At 35.8% G+C, this 23,584-nt stretch overlaps 1 protein-coding gene across 2 annotated transcripts in view; it reads right to left on the reverse strand.

Moving 5' to 3' along the window:
* Positions 1-4,678: 4,678 nt before the first annotated feature.
* LOC133658843 (transient receptor potential cation channel subfamily M member 1-like) overlaps positions 4,679-23,584 on the reverse strand; it is a 96,390-nt gene continuing 77,484 nt past the window's right edge. For both annotated transcript variants that reach the window (XM_062061298.1, XM_062061297.1), the window contains exons 23-27: positions 18,761-18,781; positions 18,547-18,691; positions 18,272-18,477; positions 13,723-13,855; positions 4,679-8,963 (exon numbers count right to left, since the gene is read on the reverse strand). In XM_062061298.1, the coding sequence (XP_061917282.1) occupies positions 7,694-8,963; positions 13,723-13,855; positions 18,272-18,477; positions 18,547-18,691; positions 18,761-18,781 (1,775 nt within the window). In that variant the 3' untranslated portion in view covers positions 4,679-7,693. The remainder of the gene's footprint in view (positions 8,964-13,722; positions 13,856-18,271; positions 18,478-18,546; positions 18,692-18,760; positions 18,782-23,584) is intronic.

Raw genomic sequence — 23,584 nt, forward strand, 5'->3', positions numbered from 1 at the left:
AAACATGGATTAATGATAAAAAAGGAATAGATTTTGATCTGGAAGGATATGAGCTAAACTACATCAACAGAAGCAACAAAAATGGAGGAGGAGTAGCTGTGTACGTGATGAAGAACCTGAACTACAAAGTGGTAAAAAAACATGTCATTTGCTATAGATGATATCTTAGAATGTATGACCATTGAAATATGTCAGGGAAAAAGCAAAAACATATTCATCAGTTGTATATATAGATCACCTAAGTCAGGGGTCACCAACGCGGTGCCCGCGGGCACCAGGTAGCCCGTAAGGACCCGATGAGTAGCCCGCCGGCCTGTTCTAAAAATAGCTCAAATAGCAGCACTTACCAGTGAGCTGCCTCTATTTTTTAAATTGTATTTATTTACTAACAAGCTGGTCTTGCTTTGCCCGACATTTTTAATTCTAAGAGAGACAAAACTCAAATAGAATTTGAAAATCCAAAAAATATTTTAAAGACTTGGTCTTCACTTGTTTAAATTCATTAATTTTTTTACTTTGCTTCTTATAACTTTCAGAAAGACAATTTTAGAGAAAAAAAATACAACCTTAAAAATGATTTTAGGATTTTTAAACGCATATACCTTTTAAATTCCTTCCTCTTCTTTCCTGACAATTTAAATCAATGTTCAAGTATTTTTTTTGTAAAGAATAATAAATACATTTTAATTTAATTCTTCATTTCAGCTTCTGTTTCTTCGACGAAGAATATTTGTGAAATATTTCTTCAAACTTATTATGATTAAAATTCAAAAAAATTATTCTGGCAAATCTAGAAAATCTCTAGAATCAAATTGAAATATTATTTCAAAGTCCTTTGAATTTCTTTTAAAATTTTTGTTCTGGAAATTCTAGAAGGAATAATGATTTGTCTTTGTTAGAAATATAGCTTGGTCCAATTTGTTATATATTCTAACAAAGTGTAGATTGGATTTTAACCTATTTAAAACATGTCATCAAAATTCTAAAATTAATCTTAATCAGGAAAAATTACTAATGATGTTCCATAAATTCTTTTTTTAAGTTTTTCTCTTCTTTTTTTCGGTTGAATTTTGAATTTTAAAGAGTGGAAATTGAAGATAAACTATGTTTCAAAACTGAATTGTCATTTTTTTCGTGTTTTCTCCTCTTTTAAACCGTTCAATTAAGTGTAAATATCATTAATTATTAATAATAACATAGAGTTAAAGGTAAATTGAGCAAATTGGCTATTTCTGGCAATTTATTTAAGTGTGTATCAAACTGGTAGCCCTTTGCATTAATCAGTACCCAAGAAGTAGCTCTTGCTTTCAAAAAGGTTGGTGACCCCTGACCTAAGTCAAGTATAGAAACATTTGAAGAATGGATCAAGGCAACTTACATGGACAATGGTCAAAGAATAATGTTCTTATGTGGTGACTTTAATATTGACTTATTGAACCCCAACAAGCAAAAGTCTATTGATGACTTCATTGATACAATGCACAGCATCAGTTTATATCCTAAAATCACAGGACACTGTGCCACGCTTATTGATCATATTTTTACCAATGATTTTGATAATAACACTACAAGTGGTCCACTTATAACCGACGTTAGTGATCATCAGCCAGTTTTTACAATATATGATGGAAACTACAAGAAGAACATGGAAGACAAAAGGACATTTCGAAGACTATGCACAGAGAAGAGGATGACTGCCTTCAAAATTGAGCTACAAAAGCAAGATTGGGACAATGTGTACAATGAAAAAGAGGTTGATGAAGCATATGAACATTTCTTAAACAAGTTCATAATACTTTATGACAAACATTGTCCATGGATACAACTAAGTAATAAGCAGAGAAAGAATAATCAACCATGGATGACAAAAGGATTAAAAAATGCTTGTAAGAAGAAGAATACACTATATAGAAAATTTATAGCACAAAGAACTATAGAGGCAGAAATTAAGTACAAAAAGTATAAAAACAAGTTAACAGAAATACTACGATCATGTAGAAAAGAATATTACAGTGAATTATTGGACAGGAACAAAAATAATATGAGAGCAACATGGGGCATCCTCAATAGCATTATTAAAAATGGAACTAAGAGGGACTACCCTCAATACTTCTTAGATGAAAATAGAAAAAAATGACAACATAAAGGAAGTAGTTGAAAGCTTCAATAATTATTTTGTAAATATTGGACCAAAATTGGAAGAAAGGATTCCAGACCCAGTTCCAATTGAGGACTATAATGATACCATAGAGCCAAATCCCAACTCCATGTTCCTCAGTAATGTGACACAGGAGGAAATAGTTACAATTGCAAAAAAATGTAAATCTAAGACTTCGACTGATTGTAACGGAATTTATATGGAAACGATAAAAAAGGGTTATTGAAGAGATCTCAGGACCATTAGTGTATATTAGTAACCTATCATTTCAAACAGGTACATTTCCAAACAAAATGAAAATAGCTAAAGTTGCACCAATTTATAAGACTGGAGACAAACATCAATTCACAAATTATAGACCTGTTTCTCTACTTCCACAATTTTCTAAAATCATTGAGAAACTGTTCAATAACAGATTAGAAAGTTTCATAAATAATTAAAGCTGCAAGCAACGTTGGACGGGTCCGCATTTTGGCAGGTGCTAGTCCTAGGTGTCCCAATACTTTTGTCCAGTGGTAGTCCTGAGTGAGACCTACATAGAGGTTTTTGTTTCGTGTCTCTACGATATTCGTACTGGGAGTTAGAGGAAGTTGTGTCTGTGTCTTTTTCCTAGGTGCTGCGGCACAGTGGTTGTTTTCTTCGAAGGCGCGTAAAATCACAGCAGCGAAGCAACTTTAGTGCTGCGGGTCTTTGAAGGCTCGTAAAATCAAAACGGTAGCACGTATCAAAACGCCGCCCACAACTTTTAATCAGAAGAGTTCAATCTCTCTCTTGTAGCAGTTTGAAGCCGAAACGACAAACGCGCTCAGAGGAGATAACGTTTGATGTTTGGTGACCGGTTGTAACAACAATTTTGTTTTGAAGGAGGAATAGCAAACTTCCTGTTGATTTTTGCTGAAGGATGTCAATCTATGAAATGTAGGTCTAGGTGAGACCTACATAGAGGTATTTGTTTCATGTCTCTAAGACGTTCCTACCGGAATTTACAAGCAGTTTTGTCTGAGTTTTTCTCTAAAAAGCAGTTTTGTCTCGGTTTTATTCAAAAATTGCACTAGAGCGCAGTTTTGAGCTTTGGGGTTTGGTTTTTTTTTTAGATCGCAATTTCCAGCAGTCCCGATGTGTGTGAGAATTTTGGTGAGTTTTGAAGTATTTTAAGGGGGTCAAATTACAGCTCAAAGAGGCAAAAATGAGTTTTTTTAGTACAATTTTGTCTTGAAGGGGAAATTGCCAACTTCCTGTTGGTTTTTGCCAGAGGATGTAAAATTATGAAATGTAGGTCTAAGTCTGACCTACATAGAGGTTTTTGTTTCATGTCTCTACAACCTTCCTAGTGGGAGTTACAGACAGTTTGTTTTTGTTTTTTCCTAGGGGGCGCTAGAGCGCAATTTTGATTTTTGGGGTTTGGTTTTTTTATTAACTTGCAATTTTCGCAGGTCCTGATGTGTGTGTCAAATTTGGTGAGTTTTGAAGCATGTTAAGTGGGTCAAATTGCAGCTGGAAGAGGCGGCCGGTATAATAATAATAAACCTTACAATAACAATAGGTTCCTTTGTAACCTGTACAAAGGACTCCCTGTGGGAGTCATTTGTACAGGGTACACGCGGACCCTAATAAAACCTTACAATTTCAATAGGGTCCTTTCGTCCCATTGCAAAAGGACTCCCTTTGGGATTCCTTTTGAAATGGTCCTGTGCGGACCCTAATTACCAATGCAATAGATAGTAAAAAATGTGCGGCAGCAGTTTTTATGGATCCAACTAAAGCATTTGACACAATTAATCACAATATTTTAATCAAAAAACTAGAAGGATATGGCATCAGAGGGTTAGTCTTAAACTGGATAAGACGTTATCTAACGAACAGGAAACAATACGTGAAGCTAGGCGAACACACGTCTACAACGCTAAATATATCCTGTGGTGTACCTCAGGGATCAATACTAGGACCTAAATTATTCAATCTCTATATAAATGACATTTGTAAAGTTACAAAAGATTTAAAGTTAGTATTATTTGCGGATGATACAACAGCGTTTTGTTCAGGAGAGAACACACAGGAGATAATAACAGAAGAAATTAACAAATTAAAAAGATGGTTTGACAAAAACAGACTATCGTTGAATCTTAGTAAAACTAAGATAATGCTATTTGGTAACAGTAGAAGAGAAAGTCAAACACAAATACAAATAGACGGAATAGAAATTGAAAGAGTAAATGAAACCAAATTTCTAGGTATAATGATTGATGATAAATTGAACTGGAAATCTCACGTAAAAAATATACAACATAAAGTAGCAAGAAACACGTCAATAATGAATAAAGCAAAACATGTTCTTAGGGATGATATTTGATAAGAAATTATCGAGTTCGAGCCCATTATCAAATCCCCTTATCGAACCGATTCCTTATCGATTCTCTTATCGAATCCAGATAGGTTGTTGTATATGGAAAAAAACACACAATATTTGGTTTAACAAAAGCTCACTTTTATTTTATAAGAAAAAAATAAAATAAAATAAAATAAAATAAATAAATAAATATTGACTGCTCCCCCTTAAAAAAAAATAAAAAATAAAATATTGACTGTTGTTACCCAAAGTATATTAAGTGGGATTTTTCAGAAGAACAAATATATACAGTAACACAAAAACAACCTGTCTCTGTGATCACTATAGTTGAATAGCCATGCCTTGAGGCATTTTTTCCGGTCCATTATTTTTGCTGCTTGTGTGACATCACAGGAAATGACGTAGCTCAGTCTAATGACTAAGCTACGTCATTTCCTGTGATGTCCCACAGGGCATTTCTTGTGGGACGGGATTCGTTCCCAGGGATTCAAATAAAGAACCAAGTCTTTTTCTTAACTATAGTGGCCTGGATAACGGGAACCGGTTCTCAAAAAGGGATTAGAGTCCATGGAATCGGTTCTTTTCTTATCGATCGGTTCTTTTCTTATCGAACAACCGGGAGAACCGGTTTCGAACATCATCCCTACATGTTCTAGACCAAAAATCCCTTCATATTCTCTACTGCTCACTAGTGTTACCATATCTGAGCTACTGTGTAGAAATATGGGGAAATAACTACAAAAGTACGCTTAATTCATTAACGGTGATACAAAAAAGATCAGATGGAATAATACATAATGTTGGATATAGAGAACATACAAACCCTTTATTTATTGAATCAAAAATACTGAAATTCCACGACATAGTGAATTTGCAAACAGCTAAAATTATGCACAACGCAAACTATAACCTGCTAGCCAAGAATATACAACAATTCTTCTCAACAAAAGAGGAGAAATATAATCTTAGAGAAAAACGTAATTTAAAACATTTGTTTGCACGCACAACACTTAAGACCTTCAGTATATCAGTATGTGGAATTAAATGATGGAATGGATTAAGCAAAGCAATCAAACAATGTACTAATATGATCCACTTCAAGAAACTCTTCAAACTTAAAGTGTTTACAAAGTACAAAGAAGAAGAACCATGACAAACATTCTCAATTTATTTCATCCATCCATTCATTCATTCTTAAAGTAATCTTACTTATCTCATCATGTGAAATATGACTTACTTCACCAATTATTATTATTCAATTCTTACTATTATTTATTTATTTATTTTTATTGTGATTACTTATGGAGTTTATTGTGAAAAAATTGTGAACAGGAAGTGAACAAAAAGTTTTGCAACTGTTATGTAAAGAAAAGGGGTAGGATTAAATAAGCTCTGCTTCTTCCTACTCCTTTTCGAACATGTGTGCTTGCATGTTCGAAATAAACTCAAACTCAAACTCAAGATAATATACCATATATTAGGGGTGCACAAAAAAAAACAACACAATTTTTATTCATCCCAATTTAAAATTTTCAGATCTGCTTTTAACCTGTGATTAGTGTTCTGTGTCTTATTACAATGTACTGCTTTTATATTTCCTGTATTTTATATTATTACTTTGAACTGTTTTATATTTAAATTTGTATCCTGTTAAGCGTCTTTGAGTACTCTGAAAAGCCCTATACCAAACAAAATGTATTATTATTATTATAAATAGATTCAGAATTTTCAAAAATAAAACAAAAACAAAAAAAAGGCCATCTCCAAGCAACCAGAAAGAGATTTTCTAACCTTTAACCTGTTTTGAAAAAGTTTCATTATAATTATTATACCAAATAATTAAATAAAAAGTGTTTGTGCGCCCCTAATATGTGGTGAATATATTATACTATATGTACCATATATTATATTTAAATATAGCGGTAAAAAATGGATGGAGGGGTGGATATTTACCATATAATATACCTTTAAAAATATATATTTTTTTATTTATAAGAATTATTTTAAAAAAAGAAGATGTTTTATGCCATCTCCTTGGAACCAGAAAGAGATTTGTAGCCTGTTTTGGGAAAGTTTCATTATAATTATTATACCAAATAATACATTTGGAGAATCAGTTTGACTTAAGTCTCATCTTGAATAAAGAACTGATTCTGAATCGCATGGTCACCCCAGGAATCTGATGGAATGGTTAGGTGACACTTTTGTATACCTCGTGCCAAATGGACTAATTGGAGTGAGAGAGCTGAGCATCAAGTCCCAGCACTGATTGTGTTTGTGTTGTGTAGACTTTTGTACATTTGTAGACTAAATGATGCTTACTGTATGTTGTCATTTGTTGTGTATCAATTATTGTCACGTCACAGCAGAACTGAGAATGAATCCATACTGTGATGCTAACTTGTGAGTACTTGCATGAACGTGTTGGACTACAGTGCATAGAAGCACAGGCGTCGGTTTCTTTGATGTATTGTAATCCCCAGGAAGATTTTGTATTAGCCCGAGATCTACAAAGCGGAGAGGAGGCAGGGCCTGACCCCGCCTCCAGGCGACCTTTTCTTTGAACTGTTTTGTGACCGAGGGCAACGGCTGTTTACGACCTTTTCTTTGAACTGTTTTGTAACCAAAGGCGGCGGCTGTTTACGACCCCCGTTCCTTTGGAAACAGCTGTTGCCATGTAATCAGGGAAAGTCCAAATAAAAGAGGAGGCGTACAATCTACAAGGGTACAGCCCAGACGTTTCTCTTAAATTGAGCAAAATTTAATTTTGTCTCTGTTTGATTCCTTGCTTCTTTGTCTGTTTAATAGATGTCATCAGTGTTTGAACCTGACATCTTCTATAGCTAATATAGACACTTACATCATGTGTTGCCTTCATTATAACACTTATATAAGACTTTTAAAGTCATTTTGATAGTAGGCTAATATAGACACATATATCATGTGTTGTCTTCATTATAACATTTATATAAGACTTTACATTTTTTGCGGCTCCAGACAAATTTTTTTGGGGGGTATTTTTGCTCCAGTATGGCTTTTTCAACATTCTGGGTTGCCGACCCCTGGCTTAAGTGGAGCGGTGTGGTACTGGTACCACAAGGTGATGGGAACGATCCTGTAAGTGGAGGTAACTATATGGACTGTGACCTGTGGAGGTCCAGATGACGTCCATTGTGGTGGTTTCTCTCTCATTTCTCCTCAGCTGTGCCGTCCTCCATCTCGCAGGCGTCCGCCAGGTCTCTCTCGCTGCCGGAGGCTCTCCTGCTCCTCGCCTTCCTGTCCGTGGCGTTGCAACTCTGCGACCTGTGCGTGGGCGGGTACCGGTCCCCTTCCACCGCCAGGTACCGAGCGCCGTCCGACACGTTTCTCCTCACCTTCGTCTTCGTCTGCTCTCCCGCGAGCTCCCCCCCGGTTGGACCGCCCTCGCCGCCCTGGCTCCTTGCGAGTTCTGCGCCGTCTGTGGAAGCGTGGAACTGTTGGATGGCGGTCCTGACCGTGGACACTTTGGGCGCGTGACCCACGTCGCCGGCGTGGACTTTGTACTCCAGGTTGGCCGGCCACTGGTTTGGCGTCTTGGCCACCTGCTCCACCAGGGACGTGTAGTCTTGAGCGTGGAGAACGTCGTCGTCCGCCTCAGCTGGAGCGTAGACGATGCTGCTCATGGTCCTCTTCTTGGTGAGAGGGGACGTCTGGACTGGGGCGTGTCTCAAAGATTTTGTCCTTTTCGGAGAGGCGGAGCTCTCAGGAAGGAGTTTTTTGCTGGCCTCAGGTGGTTCCTCTGGTTCATCAGGAGGGCTGATGACGATGGTGCTCATGCTCCGCTTCTTGGTCAAAGGAGAGGTGGACTGGTCCTCGGCTGGATAGTGTCTCAGGGATTTAGTCCTTTTTGGGGGCGAGGACGGTTTGAGTCGGTTCTTGTCGGCGATTATGTCCAACGAGCTTCCTCGGACGTCCTTGTTGGTTGAAGTGTCGTGGCTGGACACCGGCTTGGCTTCACACGGAGATATAAGGATGTCCACGCAAGAACCAGGTCTTGTTCTACTCAAGCTCCCCACTTCTAAAGTCTGGGCGCCCTCCTTGGCGTTGAGAGCGCAGGTGCTGGACGCTTGGCGAAGACTCTTCTGTCGTTCCAGGACGTTCTTCGCCGGCTCCTCGGCGTCCTTCTGCTTGGAGGCGAACTCCTCCATGTCCATGTGGAAGCGGTAGAGGCTGTAACCGTCGGCGCTGTTGATGCTCCCTTGGCGGACCAGAGAGGAAGGGTCGCACACTGAAGAGTTGCGGGAGTAAGTCCTGGTCAGCTCCAGGCGGTCCACTCCGGCCAGTTTTTCCAAGGCCACCGCCATTCGCCCGTGGATCTCCTCCAGCTGGGCCAGGCGCAGATCCACCGTCTGCAGGGAGGCCTTCATGGTGTTCTCCCTCTCGTTCACCTCCTCCAGACGCATGGACATGTTCTCCACTCTGTGTGGACAATGTAAGTGGTTTTAGTCAGGTTCAAACACTGATGACATCCATTAAACAGAAAAAGAAGCAAGGAATTAAACAGAGACAGAATTCAATTTGGCTCAATTGAGGAGAAACGTCTGGGCTGTACTCTTGCACAGTCTCCCACCACGCTCTGACGAAAGATTGTACGCCTCCTCTTTTATTTGGACTTTCCCTGATTACATGGCAACAGCTGTTTCTAAAGGAAGGGGGTCGTAAACAGCCGCTGCCTTTGGTCACAAAACAGTTCAAAGAAAAGGTGCCTGGAGGGGAGTCAGGCCCTGCTTCCTCTCTGCTTTGTAGATCTCGGGTCAAGACAAAATCTTCCTGTGGATTACAATGCATCAAAGAAACCAACGCCTTCATGTCGCTTCCCATCCTACACAGTGGAGTTTTACAAGCATTTGATTGATAAGATCAAAGACAGCTTTTGTCTGCTCGCCGGGAACTCATTGAAACACAAAGTTTTGTGATAACTTAGATACAATTATTCTGACAGTTTCCACTGAGGGCCACATGGCACTTATGTTTGGCCCCAGAGGGCCGCTTCTAACAGTGAATGCTATTATTACACCATTTTTTAATGCATTTTATTAGTTTTTAAATACTAAAATGTGAAAGAAATATGGTAATATGGCAATAATTTCACCTAAAAATGTAGTGTATATTACTGTAAATGGAAAAACAGTACTACTGTTTTTATGGTAAAAAAAAAAGAAGGCAGCTCAGTTGCCAGAATTTTACTGTAAAATGTACATGTTTTTTTTACTGTAAATAAAAAAAAATACAATTTTACAGTAACATTTTGGCCAATTTGTTTGTATTTTTTACCACATTTTTCGGTGTATTACTGTAAAACCACAGTTTATTACAGTAAAAAAAAAAAAAAAAAGTACAGTTTCTTTCATTTAGAGAACAATTCTGTAAAAACCACAGTAAATTTCACGATTGCTACTTTTACATTGCACAATTTGATGGATAACATGCTTTCAAATCATTATTATTAGTATTTATTTCTATAAAAAAAATGGCTTGAATGTTTGATAATATATTCTTGCATAATTACACAATATTTAAGTTAACATCATTTGCGATTACATGGAGTACATATGTTTTTTTTCTCCCAAAATAGAAAGAAAGAATACATTTAGTAAGAAAAGTTACAGTACTTTATGCTAGGTTCACACCAACGGCGCTTTGAAGCGGCATGCAAAGCGGCGTTATAGCGTAACAAAGCGTGATTAAAGCGTGAGGGTCCTAATGAATCGTGGGAAAGCTTGTAGTGAAGCGGGACATGCGGCAAGGTCGGCAAAATTTTTTAAACGGTTTAAAAAAATTCTGCGCTCTGTCAAGAATGGAATAAAGCGCCGAGAGCGTATGAAAGCGGGAAAAAGCGTGACAAAGCTCAGCAAAACTTGACTAAAAGCGTAGGAAAGCTTAACAGATCTTGGTTCAAAGCGCGGACCCCAGTCTACAACTACAAATAGGAAGTGACTGTGATATTGACTAGTGACATTGAAACTTTTATGTAAAACCAACACAGGATTACAAATCCATTCTCTTTTGCATCATTGCCTTTTTTATACGATGATCGTTGTTTCTGTACTTCTGCTGTTTGATGTTGCAGTTTGACATTACTGTCTATCATTATTCTGTATGAAAATGTTAATAATAAAGAGAATATGTTACGTTTTATAAAAGAAATGCCTTTTATTATTTTCAACTAGCATAAGAAATGAAAGATAGATATTTATTAAGATGACAAAAATAAAAGAAATAAAGATATAAAACATAATATAACGGGAAAAAAAAGACAAATTGAAAAAATTAATGAATATAAAAAATGTGTGGATAATTGCCTTTTATTATTTTCAACTAGCATAAGAAATGAAAGATAGATATTTATTAAGATGACAAAAATGAAAGAAATGAAGATATAAAACATAATATAACGAAAAAAAAGAGAAATTGAAAAAATAAATGAATATAAAAAATGTGTGGATAATTGCCTTTTATTATTTTCAACTAGCATAAGAAATGAAAGCTAGATATTTATTAAGATGACAAAAATAAAAGAAATGAAGATATAAAACATAATATAACGGGGAAAAAAAGAGAAATTGAAAAAATAAATGAATATAAAAAATGTGTGGATAATTGCCTTTTATTATTTTCAACTAGCATAAGAAATGAAAGATAGATATTTATTAGGATGACAAAAATAAAAGAAATGAAGATATAAAACATAATATAACGGAAAAAAAAGAGAAATTGAAAAAATAAATGAATATAAAAAATGTGTAGATAATTGCCTTTTATTATTTTCAACTAGCATAAGAAATGAAAGATAGATATTTATTAAGATGACAAAAATAAAATAAATGAAGATATAAAACATAATATAACGGGAAAAAAAAGAGAAATTGAAAAAATAAATGAATATAAAAAATGTGTGGAAAACAGTATACTGAGTTTTTCACATTTTTTTCTTATTTTTGTTGTAACAATGCACAACAGAGCTTGATAATCGTGCCAGAGCCTGATTTAAAGCGTCAGGATCGCATCAAAGCGTAATAAAGTTCAATAAAGCGTAATAAAACGTACAACAGCGGGATTTAAAGCGTATCAAAGCGGGATCAAAGCGTGAGGAACGGTAACAAAGCGGCAACTAATTCGTATCAGAGCGTATCAAAGCATAACATTACTTCAGAGATCGGGATACAAAATGATACAAAAATGACGGCGCTTTGCTCGCCGCTTTAAAGCGCGGCAAGCGCCGTTGGTGTGAACCAGGCATTATTGATACATATTATTTCCAGGCTTTCGAGAGCCAAATAAAATGACAGTAAAATTTTGGCACCAGTTTGACAGTTTTTTTTTTGTTTTTTGTTTTTTACAGCAAATCAAAAACTGTAGATTTTTCAGTGTATTACTGTAAATGCCAAAACGGCACCACAGTTTATTACAGTAAAAAAAAAGTACTGTTTTTTTCATTTAGAGAAAAATGCTGTAAAAAACACAGTAAATGTCACAATTTTACCATGAAATCTATTGCTACTTTGATAGATAACTTGCTTTGAAATCATTATTATTAGCATTTATTTATATGTAAAAAATAGTTTGAATGTTTGATAAGATCCATCCATCCATCCATTTTCTACCGCTTGTCCCTTTTTAGGGTCGCGGGGGGTGCTGGAGCTGTTTGATAAGATATTTTTGCATAATTAGACAATATTTAAATTAACATAATTTGCGATTACATGGAGTACATTTTTTTTCTTTCTCCCAAAATAGAAAGAAAGAATACATTTAGTAAGAAAAGTTAAATAAAGCCAAATAAAATGAAGTGGCGGGCCACATCTGGAGGAGACAAAAGCTGTCTTTGATCTTACCAAGCAAAAGGCTTGTAAAACTCCACTGTGTACGATGGGAAGCGACATGAAGGTGTCGGTTTCTTTGATCTATTGTAATCCTCAGGAAGATCTTGTCTTGACCCGAGATCTACAAAGCGGAGAGGAAGCAGGACCTGACGCAAGCTCCAGGCATCTTTTCTTTGAACTGTTTTGTGACCGAGGGCAACGGCTGTTTACGACCCTCTCTCCCCTTAGAAACAGTTGTCGCCATGTAATCAGGGAAAGTCCAAATAAAAGAGGAGGCGTGCAATCCTTTCGTCAGAGCGTGGGACGACACTGTGCAAGAGTACAGGTGTACGCGCTCTCCTCATTGAGCTAAATTGAATCCTGTCTCTGTTTAATTCCTTGCTTCTTGTCTGTTTAATAGATGTCATCAGTGTTTGAACCTGACACTATCACAAAATCTTTTGTCATTTTTTAATTATTATATCAATTATAATATTACTACTATATTCTAGTAAACATTACTACTTTTACAATCATGAACTTGTTTTTCTTTTTATGTTTTAATTTTGTGTAACATTACCACTTTTTAATTCCAATATTCTTGCAATGATTTTTGTATCATAATATTACAACAATTTTCTAATAATAATTTTTTATAGGGATGTCCGATAATGGCTTTTTGCCGATATCCGATATGCCGATATTGTCCAACTCTTTAATTACCGATACAGATATCAACCGATATATACAGTCGTGGAATTAACACATTGTTATGCCTAATTTGGACAACCAGGTATGGTGAAGATAAGGTACTTTTAAAATAAAATAAGATAAATAAATTAAAAACATTTTCTTGAATAAAAAAGAAAGTAAAACAATATAAAAACAGTTACATAGAAACTAGTAATTAATGAAAATTTGTAAAATTAAGTGTTAAAGGTTAGTACTATTAGTGGACCAGCAGCACGCACAATCATGTGTGCTTACGGACTGTATCCCTTGCAGACTGTATTGATATATAATGTAGGAAGCAGAATATTAATAACAGAAAGAAACAACCCTTTTGTGTGAATGAGTGTGAATGGGGGAGGGAGGTTTTTTGGGTTGGTGCACTAATTGTAAGTGTATCTTGTGTTTTTTATGTGGATTTAATAAAAAATAAATAAATAAAAAAAAATAAAAAAAAAACGATACTGATAATAAAAAAAACGATACCGATAATTTCCGATATTACATTTTAACGCATTTATCGGCCGATAATATCGGCAGACCGATATTATCGGACATCTCTAATTTTTTATAATATTTTCTCTCATATTATGTTTTTTTTTATGTAGTATTACATTTATTTGGTATTATCGCGTTGAAGAGCTCACCTTTCTGACGTCACCTTGATGCGTTCGTCACTGGAGGACTGCTGCTCGTCCTCTTTTTCCCGGAAGTATTCCTCCACACACTGTTCTTCAAACTCGTAGAGGTTCTTTAGCTCCTCGGGATTCAGTCGAAGCTCTTTAAGAACACAAATCATCACACGTGGAATGAACTAATGACTATTTACACACAGCAGCGTGACGTATAAATGCTACATTTTGCAGGTTTCTTGTTAAAATGAATTCTATGACATTTTCTTAACCATTGTACTGCTAACACACATAAGAACCAAAACATTTCATTTAGCAAATGTTGTATTTCATACTAAAAGAAAAACACATGTACTGTAATTGTATGTAGTCTATGTTCAATTCTGTTCTCTATCACACACCGACTCCAGAATTTATTATTTACACCAAACTGGGCCGTAATTGTGTGGATGCTCCAAACATTCACACATATGGTTTTTCTTCTACTTATCCAGATTTTGGAGCGCTCTACCTTCCACATTTTTCATCCGATTCAAACCGTTCCAACTTGAAACTGTTCAGCCTATTCGGGAATCGCGGGCTTTCCCTTGACAAATTCCGAAAATTCCCAGAATTCCAGGTTTCCCGGGACATTTTCCACATTTAAATTGAATTTACCAAATGATAATTTAATAAAGTCAAATACAAATAAGTCAACAAGAGAAGTATCCTACACTTCTCTTTTGTAAAGTAAATCTGAACAGCCTATATGGGCATCTACATCTACTATTTGATTTGCCTGAGAAGCTGGGCAGGACATTAAAAAAAAAAAAAAAAAAAAAAAAAAAAAAAAATTGAATTTACCATTTTTCAAGCCCCCACCATTTCCACATTTTTCAACCTATTCAAACCATTCCACCTTCAACACATTCCACTATCCTGGAAATTCAAAGTAACATTTTTCCAAGTTAAAAAAAAATTCCAGGATTTTCCAGAATTCCTGGTTTTCTCTGGCGACTACTCCTTCCACATTTTTCAACGCATTTTTAACCGTTCCACCGTCAAAACATTCCTCTTAATCAGGACAAAAAAATGAAGTTGTTTTTTGAACTGGAAAAATTCCCAATTTTCCCGAAATTCCAGGAATTCCGTAATACCATTTTCTCAATTCAACATGTTGCTACTTCAAGATTTCTCGACCGATTTGAAAAATTCCAACACCAAACATTTCAACTCATTAAGACCATTCAAGTTTTTGACCATTTTCAAAAAAAGTCCCGCTTTTCCCGAATTTTTGGGAAATTCCCATTGAAATCAATAGGACATTTTTCAAAGTTCCACAACTCCCACATTTTTCGTCTGATTCAAACCGTTCCAACTTCAAAACATTCAGCCTGTTTGGGAATTGTGTGCTCTACTTCAACAATTCTAAAAAAAAATCCCGGATTTCCCAAAATTCCTTTTTTTTTTTTCATTTTCCCCATTCAAAATGAATTGTCCATTTTTCACAATTCCCACATTCTTTAACCGATTCAAATCATTCTACCTTCCCCACTTTCAACTCATCCTAGGCATTTAAACTACCATTTTTCCACGTTCAACAAATTTCCAGGAATTCCTGGTTTTTGTCCAACCCTATTTACAACCTTTTTTGTTTGACTACTTCTTTTCCTTTTGTCATCCCATTTCAACTGTTCCACTGTCAAAACATTTTTCTTAGTCAGGACAAAAAAACAAGTTGGTTCAGGAACTAGAAACATTCCCAGTTTTCCCGAAATTCCAGGAATACCTTAATACAGGGGTCACCAACGCGGTGCCCGCGGGCACCAGGTCGCCCGTAAGGACCAGATGAGTCGCCCGCTGGCCTGTTCTAAAAATAGCTCAGATAGCATATATTATATATTTTTTAAATTGTATTTATTTACTAGCAAGCTGGTCTCGCTTTGCCCGACATTTTTAATTCTAAGAGAGACAAAACTCAAATAGAATTTGAAAATCCAAGAAAATATTTTAAAGACTTGGTCTTCACTTGTTTAAATAAATTCATTAATTTTTTTACTTTGCTTCTAATAACTTTCAGAAAGACAATTTTAGAGAAAAAATACAACCTTAAAAATGATTTTAGGATTTTTGAACACATGTACCTTTTTACCTTTTAAATTCCTTCCTCTTATTTCCTGACAATTTAAATCGATGTTCAAGCAAAAAAAATGTTTTTATTGTATAGAATAATAAATACATTTTAATTTAATTCTTCATTTTAGCTTCTGTTTTTTTGACGAAGAATATTTGTGAAATATTTCTTCAAAGTTATTATGATTAAAATTCAAAGAAATTATTCTGGCAAATCTAGAAAATCTGTAGAATCAAATTTAAATCTTATTTCAAAGTCTTTTGAATTTCTTTTAAAATTTTTGTTCTGGAAAATCTAGAAGAAATAATGATTTGTCTTTGTTAGAAATATAGCTTGGTCCAATTTGTTATATATTCTAACAAAGTGTAGATTGGATTTCAACCTATTTAAAACATGTCATCAAAATTCTAAAATTAATCTTAATCAGGAAAAATTACTAATGATGTTCCATAAATTCTTTTTTTAATTTTTTCAAAAAGATTCGAATTAGCTAGTTTTTCTCTTCTTTTTTTCGGTTGAATTTTGAATTTTAAAGAGTCGAAATTGAAGATAAACTATGTTTCAAAATTTAATTGTCATTTATTTCGTGTTTTCTCCTCTTTTAAACCGTTCAATTAAGTGTAAATATCATTAATTATTAATAATAACACAGAGTTAAAGGTAAAATGAGCAAATTGGCTATTTATGGCAATTTATTTAAGTGTGTATCAAACTGGTAGCCCTTCGCATTAATCAGTACCCAAGAAGTAGCTCTTGGTTTCAAAAAGGTTGGTGACCCCTGCCTTAATACCATTTCTCAATTAAAAAACTGTTACTACTTCAACATTTCTTGACCGATTTAAACAATTCCAACAGCAACAAATTCAGGTCATTCATGCGGCACATTATAAATAAATAAATGATAAATGGGTTATACTTGTATAGCGCTTTTCTACCTTCAAGGTACTCAAAGCGCTTTGACAGTATTTCCACATTCTACTATTTTGGAAATTCAAAGTAACATTTTTCCAAGTTAAAAAAAATTCCAGGATTTTCCAGAATTCCTGGTTTTCCAAAGCCCTATTTCTACCCTTTTTTCTGGCGACTACTCCTTCCACATTTTTCAACGCATTTCAACCGTTCTACCGTCAAAACATTCCTCTTAATCAGGACAAAAATGAAGTTGTTTTTGAACTGGAAAAATTCCAATTTTACCGAAATTCCAGGAATTCCGTAATACCATTTCTCAATTCAACATGTTGCTACTTCAAGATTTCTCGACCGATTTGAAAAATTCCAACACCAAACATTTCAACTCATTAAGACCATTCAAGTTTTTGACCATTTTCAAAAAAAGTCCCGCTTTTCCCGAATTTTTGGGAAATTCCCATTGAAATCAATAGGACATTTTTCAAAGTTCCACAACTCCCACATTTTTCGTCTGATTCAAACCGTTCCAACTTCAAAACATTCAGCCTGTTTGGGAATTGTGTGCTCTACTTCAACAATTCTAAAAAAAAATCCCGGATTTCCCATAATTCCTTTTTTTTTTTTTTTTTTTCATTTTCCCCATTCAAAATGAATTGTCCATTTTTCACAATTCAGACATTCTTTAACCGATTCAAACATTTCTACCTTCCCCACTTTCAACTCATCCTAGGCATTTAACTACCATTTTTCCACGTTCAACAAATTTCCAGGAATTCCTGGTTTTTGTCCAACCCTATTTCCAACCTTTTTTGTAGGAACGGCGTGGCGAAGTTGGTAGAGTGGCTGTGCCAGCAATCGGAAAGAAGTAGCTCTTGGTTTCAAAAAGGTTGGTGACCCCTGCCTTAATACCATTTCTCAATTAAAAAACTGTTACTACTTCAACATTTCTTGACCGATTTAAACAATTCCAACACCAACAAATTCAGGTCATTCATGCGGCACATTATGAAGCCTAAAATAGCACAACGGAGACCCCCGGACTGTTGAACAGCTTAAGCTGTACATCAAGCAAGAATGGGAAAGAATTCCACCTGAAAAGCTTCAAAAATGTGTCTCCTCAGTTCCCAAACCTTTACTGAGTGTTGTTAAAAGGAAAGGCCATGTAACACAGTGGTAAAAATGCCCCTGTGACAACTTTTTTGCAATGTGTTGCTGCCATTAAATTCTAAGTTAATGATTATTTGTAAAAAAAAAAATGTGTTTCTCAGTGTGAACATGAAATATCTTGTCTTTGCAGTCTATTCAATTGAATATAAGTTGAAAAGGATTTGCAAATCATTGTATTCTCTTTTTATTTACCATTTACATAACGTGACAACTTCACTGGTGTTTGGGTTTTGTATACAGAAACTAAAAAACACCACGAGAGGTGTCCTGGCTGGTCCACTGTTATCAAGCGATGCGGTCGTTGCCGTGGCAACAACAAAGACACCAGTCTAAACCGCAAAAGTCGGAGTAATGAACACTTAGGTCTGGACTCACTGAGACCGCGGTCCTTCTCGTCCAGCTCGCCGTCTTGCTTCTTGCGGGCGCAGCGCCGGAAGAGCCTGCTGAAGAGGATGTAGAGGTGGCTCAGGATGATGAGCGGCGGCGGCAGGATGGGGCGGTCGTGGAAGGTCATGATCAGCTGGTACCGCTGAAACTTCCACACCTGGTTGGAGATGGACTTGACCTCGAAGAAGGTGTTGCTGCGGGACGTCAGATGGAGGAACGGGACTTCAGCAAGAGGCTTCGTAAAGCGTTTACTCATCGTTTACTTGAAGACGGCGATGAGCAGGTTGACCAGGAGGATGTTGGCCACCAGCAGGTAACAGGCCATGATGGCGGGCGTGAGCCAGGCGCCGGGGATGCACGGAGGCAGCTTCTTTCCGTCCTCGTCGTATAAATGTTCTCCACACGGAGCTGCAAGGGACAGAAGATGACTAGCGGCTCTCTCCTTATAGTACTGACTTCCAGAGCGTTTCTACTCACGGTTTATTTCCATGGCGTAGACTTGAGAGGACAAAAAAAAAAAAAGACAGAAAAGGCGTCAAAATGAACCCATGTGGTTCTGACATCAGCCTTCTGTCACGATCAAGACAACAATTAGTATTAAGCATGAATCATTCTTAGATTATAATGTGCACAAAACACACTTCTTAGGTCCAATTGGGTCAAGAACTGTCTTCATCCTGACAGAAGAGGCATGGGCAGAAGAAACTTTAGGCAGATGATCATCTTTGTGAAATGACGCCTATCGCCGTTTACAAGATTTACACTTGGGTTTTTTTCTTTAATATTCAGGAGAAGATAGTTTTATCCCGAGGTCCCATACTTGTGCTAATTTGCATAACCTTAAAGGGCATTTTTTTTGCCTATCGTTCACAATCATTATGAGGGGCTAGGGTTGTCCCGATACTAATATTTTGGTACCGGTACCAAAATGTATTTCGATACTTTTCTAAATAAAGGGCACCATAAAAATTGCCATTATTGGCTTTATTTTAACAATAAATCTTAGGGTACATTAAACATATGTTTATTATTGCAATTTAGTCCTTAAAGGCCTACTGAAAGCCACTACTAGCGACCACGCAGTCTGATAGTTTATATATCAATGATGAAATCTTAACATTGCAACACATGCCAATACGGCCGGGTTAACTTATAAAGTGACATTTAAAATTTCCCGGGAAATATCCGGCTGAAACGTCGCGGTATGATGACGTATGCGCGTGACGAAGTCAGTTTAACGGAATTATTGGTACCCCGTAGAATCCTATACAAAAAGCTCTGTTTTCATTTCATAATTCCACAGTATTCTGGACATCTTTTGCAATTTGTTTAATGAACAATGAAGGTTGCAAAGAAGACAGTTGTAGGTGGGATCGGTGTATTAGCAGCGGACTACAGCAACACAACCAGGAGGACTTTGTTGGAGAGCAGACGCGCTAGCCGCCGACCTCACCTTGACTTCCTACGTCTCCGGGCCGCCAAACGCATCGGGTGAAGTCCTTCGTCCTTCCGCCGATCGCTGGAACGCAGGTGAGCACGGGTGTTGATGAGCAGATGAGGGCTGGCTGGCGTAGGTGGAGAGCTAATGTTTTTAGCATAGCTCTGTGCGGTCCGGTTGCTAAGTTAGCTTCAATGGCGTCGTTAGCACAGCATTGTTAACCTTCGCCAGCCTGGAAAGCATTAACCGTGTATTTACGTGTCCATGGTTTAATAGTATTGTTGATTTTTTGTCTATCCTTCCAGTCAGGGGTTTATTTTTTTTGTTTCTATATGCAGTTAAAGCACGATGCTATCACGTTAGCTCGTAGCTAAAGCATTTCGCCGATGTATTGTCGTGGAGATAAAAGTCACTGTGAATGTCCATTTCACGTTCTCGACTCTCATTTTCAAGAGGATATAGTATCCGAGGTGGTTTAAAATACAAATCCGTGATCCACAATAGAAAAAGGAGAGAGTGTGGAATCCAATGAGACCTTGTACCTAGGTTACGGTCAGAGCGAAAAAAGATACACCCTGCACTGCCTCTCTAGTCCTTCACTCTAACGTTCCTCATCCACAAATCTTTCATCCTCGCTCAAATTAATGGGGTAATCGTCGCTTTCTCGGTCCGAATCTCTCTCGCTCCATTGTAAACAACGGGGAATTGTGAGGAATACTAGCTCCTGTGACGTCACGCTACTTCCGGTATAGGCAAGGCTTTTTTTTATCAGCGACCAAAAGTTGCGAACTTTATCGTCGTTGTTCTATACTAAATCCTTTCAGCAAAAATATGGCAATATCGCGAAATGATCAAGTATGACACATAGAATGGATCTGCTATCCCCGTTGAAATAAAAAAAATTCATTTCAGTAGGCCTTTAATATTCAGGAGAAGATAGTTTTATCCCGAGGTCTCATACGTGTGCTAATTTGCATAACCTTAAAGGGGAAAGGCACTTAAAACATTTTTTTTGCCTATCGTTCACAATCATGAGGGGTTAGGGTTGTCCCGATACTAATATTTTGGTACCGGTACCAAAATGTATTTCGATACTTTTCTAAATAAAGGGGACCATAAAAATTGCCATTATTGTCTTTATTTTAACAATAAATCTTAGGGTACATTAAACATATGTTTATTATTGCAATTTAGTCCTTAAATAAAATAGTGAACATAAAAGACAACTTGTCTTTTAGTAGTAAGTAAACAAACAAAGGCTCCTAATTAGTCTGCTGACATATGCAGTAACATATTGTGTCATTTATACACCTATTATTTTGTACACATTATTAAACATTTAATATTAATCTACTTGTTCATTTACTGTTAATATCTGCTTATTTTCTGTTTCAACATGTTCTATCTACACTTCTGTTTAAATGTAATAATCACTTATTGATACTTTACATTAGTTTTGAATGATACCACAATTTTTGGTATCAATACGATACCAAGTAGTTACAGTATCATACATTAGTCATATTCAAAGTCCTCATGTGTCCAGGGACGTATTTACTGAGTTTATAAACATAATATGAATTTATCCATCTTCTTTCTTAAGCGGAAGAAGATGGATAAAAAAAAAAAAAGGAAAAAAAGATTTGATGTAGTCATAGTAGTATTGACTAGATACGCTCTTGTACTTGGTATCATTACAGTGGATATCAGGTGTAGATCCACCCATGGCATTTGTTTACATTGTGACGCCGGTGAGCTATTGTATCCTCCTACGGTGTGTAGTGAAGCATGTTTAGCTATTCCTCGTCCTGCAGTGATAACGATACTTGTAAAAAACTCACTTTATTCGTCACCATGGAGACGAGGATTAGTGATTTAGAAGTAGCTAATGTCTTAAAGCACCTCTTCCTGAGGGTGTTTCAGTGTTATAACTTCACCTTTATCTTTACTTTTTAGGCCAAAATGCATCCATTCTCCCCTTTCTGTCTACACGCTGTGTCTGCTTGTAAGTACTCTGTGTGTGTGCGCTGCCGAACATGCTCCTCTGCTCGTAAAACCAGCAATGTGATGACGACGCGCCGTCATGCCCGTTAAAATAGCTGACATGTTGTCGTCAATTGACAGCAAAACTAGTTGAGACTAAATCAACACTGCCTCCATTTTTTCATGAAAGACACAAGTGTCAATCACCAATCAATTCCGCCCAATTGTCAGAATTTCAAGTGCCTTAGTTTTGATTTGTTTTTGTTAAGGTATTAAAATCCCCAGTTATTGCTGACAACCATTGTTTGGTTTGCACGAGTCAAGCATGTACTCTTGGCCACAACATTAGGCACAATGTAAAAAAAGGGGGGAAAAAAGAAGAAAATTGGAATATTTGCATCTTTATATATAAACACTTTCCCTAATAATAATAATTAAATAATAAAAATTAAAACATGTTTTATTTGCAAAAATATTAAATAAAAAATATGTAATGACACTAAAAATCATTATTCAATACTAGTGGTAATAATAATAATAATTATTATTATTAAATATAATAATAATTACAATAACAATTATTACTTTAGGGATTTTTAATTATATATTTTTGCAATTAGAAGGCGTTTTTATCATTATCTAAAGGGAAAGTAACTATCGATAGATAATAATATGTAGTACCTTTGTACCTTTTATCATGAATTGATTAACGTGGACCCCGACTTAAACAAGTTGAAAAACTTATTTGGGTTAGGGATGTCCGATAATATTGGCCTGCCGATATTATCGGCCGATAAATGCGTTAAAATGTAATATCGGAAATTATCGGTATCGTTTTTTTTTATTATCTGTATCGTTTTTTTATTTATTTTTTTATTAAATCAACATAAAAAACACAAGATACACTTACAATTAGTGCACCAACCCAAAAAACCTCCCTCCCCCCATTTCTTTCTGTTATCAATATTCTGGTTCCTACATTATATATCAATATATATCAATACAGTCTGCAAGGGATACAGTCCGTAAGCACACATGATTGTGCGTGCTGCTGCTCCACTAATAGTACTAACCTTTAACAGTTAATTTTACTCATTTTCATTAATTACTAGTTTCTATGTAACTGTTTTTATATTGTTTTACTTTGTTTTTTATTCAAGAAAATGTTTTTAATTTAGTTATCTTATTTTATTATTATTTTTAAAAAGTACCTTATCTTCACCATACATGGTTGTCCAAATTAGGCATAATAATGTGTTAATTCCACGACTGCATATATCGGTTGATATCGGTATCGGTTGATATCGGTATCGGTAATTAAAGAGTTGGACAATATCGGAATATCGGATATCGGCAAAAAGCCATTATCGGACATCCCTAATTTGGGTGTTACCATTTAGTGGTCAATCGTACGGAATATGTACTGTACTGTGCAATCTACTACTAAAAGTTTCAATCAATCAATCAATCAATGGGCAATTGGAAAAAATATTACTATAATTATAATTTTTACTATTATTTATTAATATTAATTAGCCTAGTGTGTGAATGGTTGTCTCTGTTGGCCCGGCAATGAGGATGGAATAATAATAATAATAATAATGATGGTGTAAATAAGAAATATTATTCGTAATAATAATAATATATGTTATTATCATTGCATCTTTTTAACTGTACATTTGTATTTATTTGCAAAAATACATAATCATTATTTATAGGGAAAGTAAATGTATTATTTTGTAATTTCAGTCAAATCGTGAGCAAAAATGTTTTAAACATTTTTATGGAAAAATAAATAGAATATACACTACCGTTCAAAAGTTTGGGGTCACCCAAACAATTTTGTGGAATAGCCTTCCTTTTTTAAGAACAAGAATAGA

This window comes from Entelurus aequoreus, linkage group LG10 (assembly GCF_033978785.1).
Source record: "Entelurus aequoreus isolate RoL-2023_Sb linkage group LG10, RoL_Eaeq_v1.1, whole genome shotgun sequence".
NCBI lineage: Eukaryota > Metazoa > Chordata > Actinopteri > Syngnathiformes > Syngnathidae > Entelurus > Entelurus aequoreus.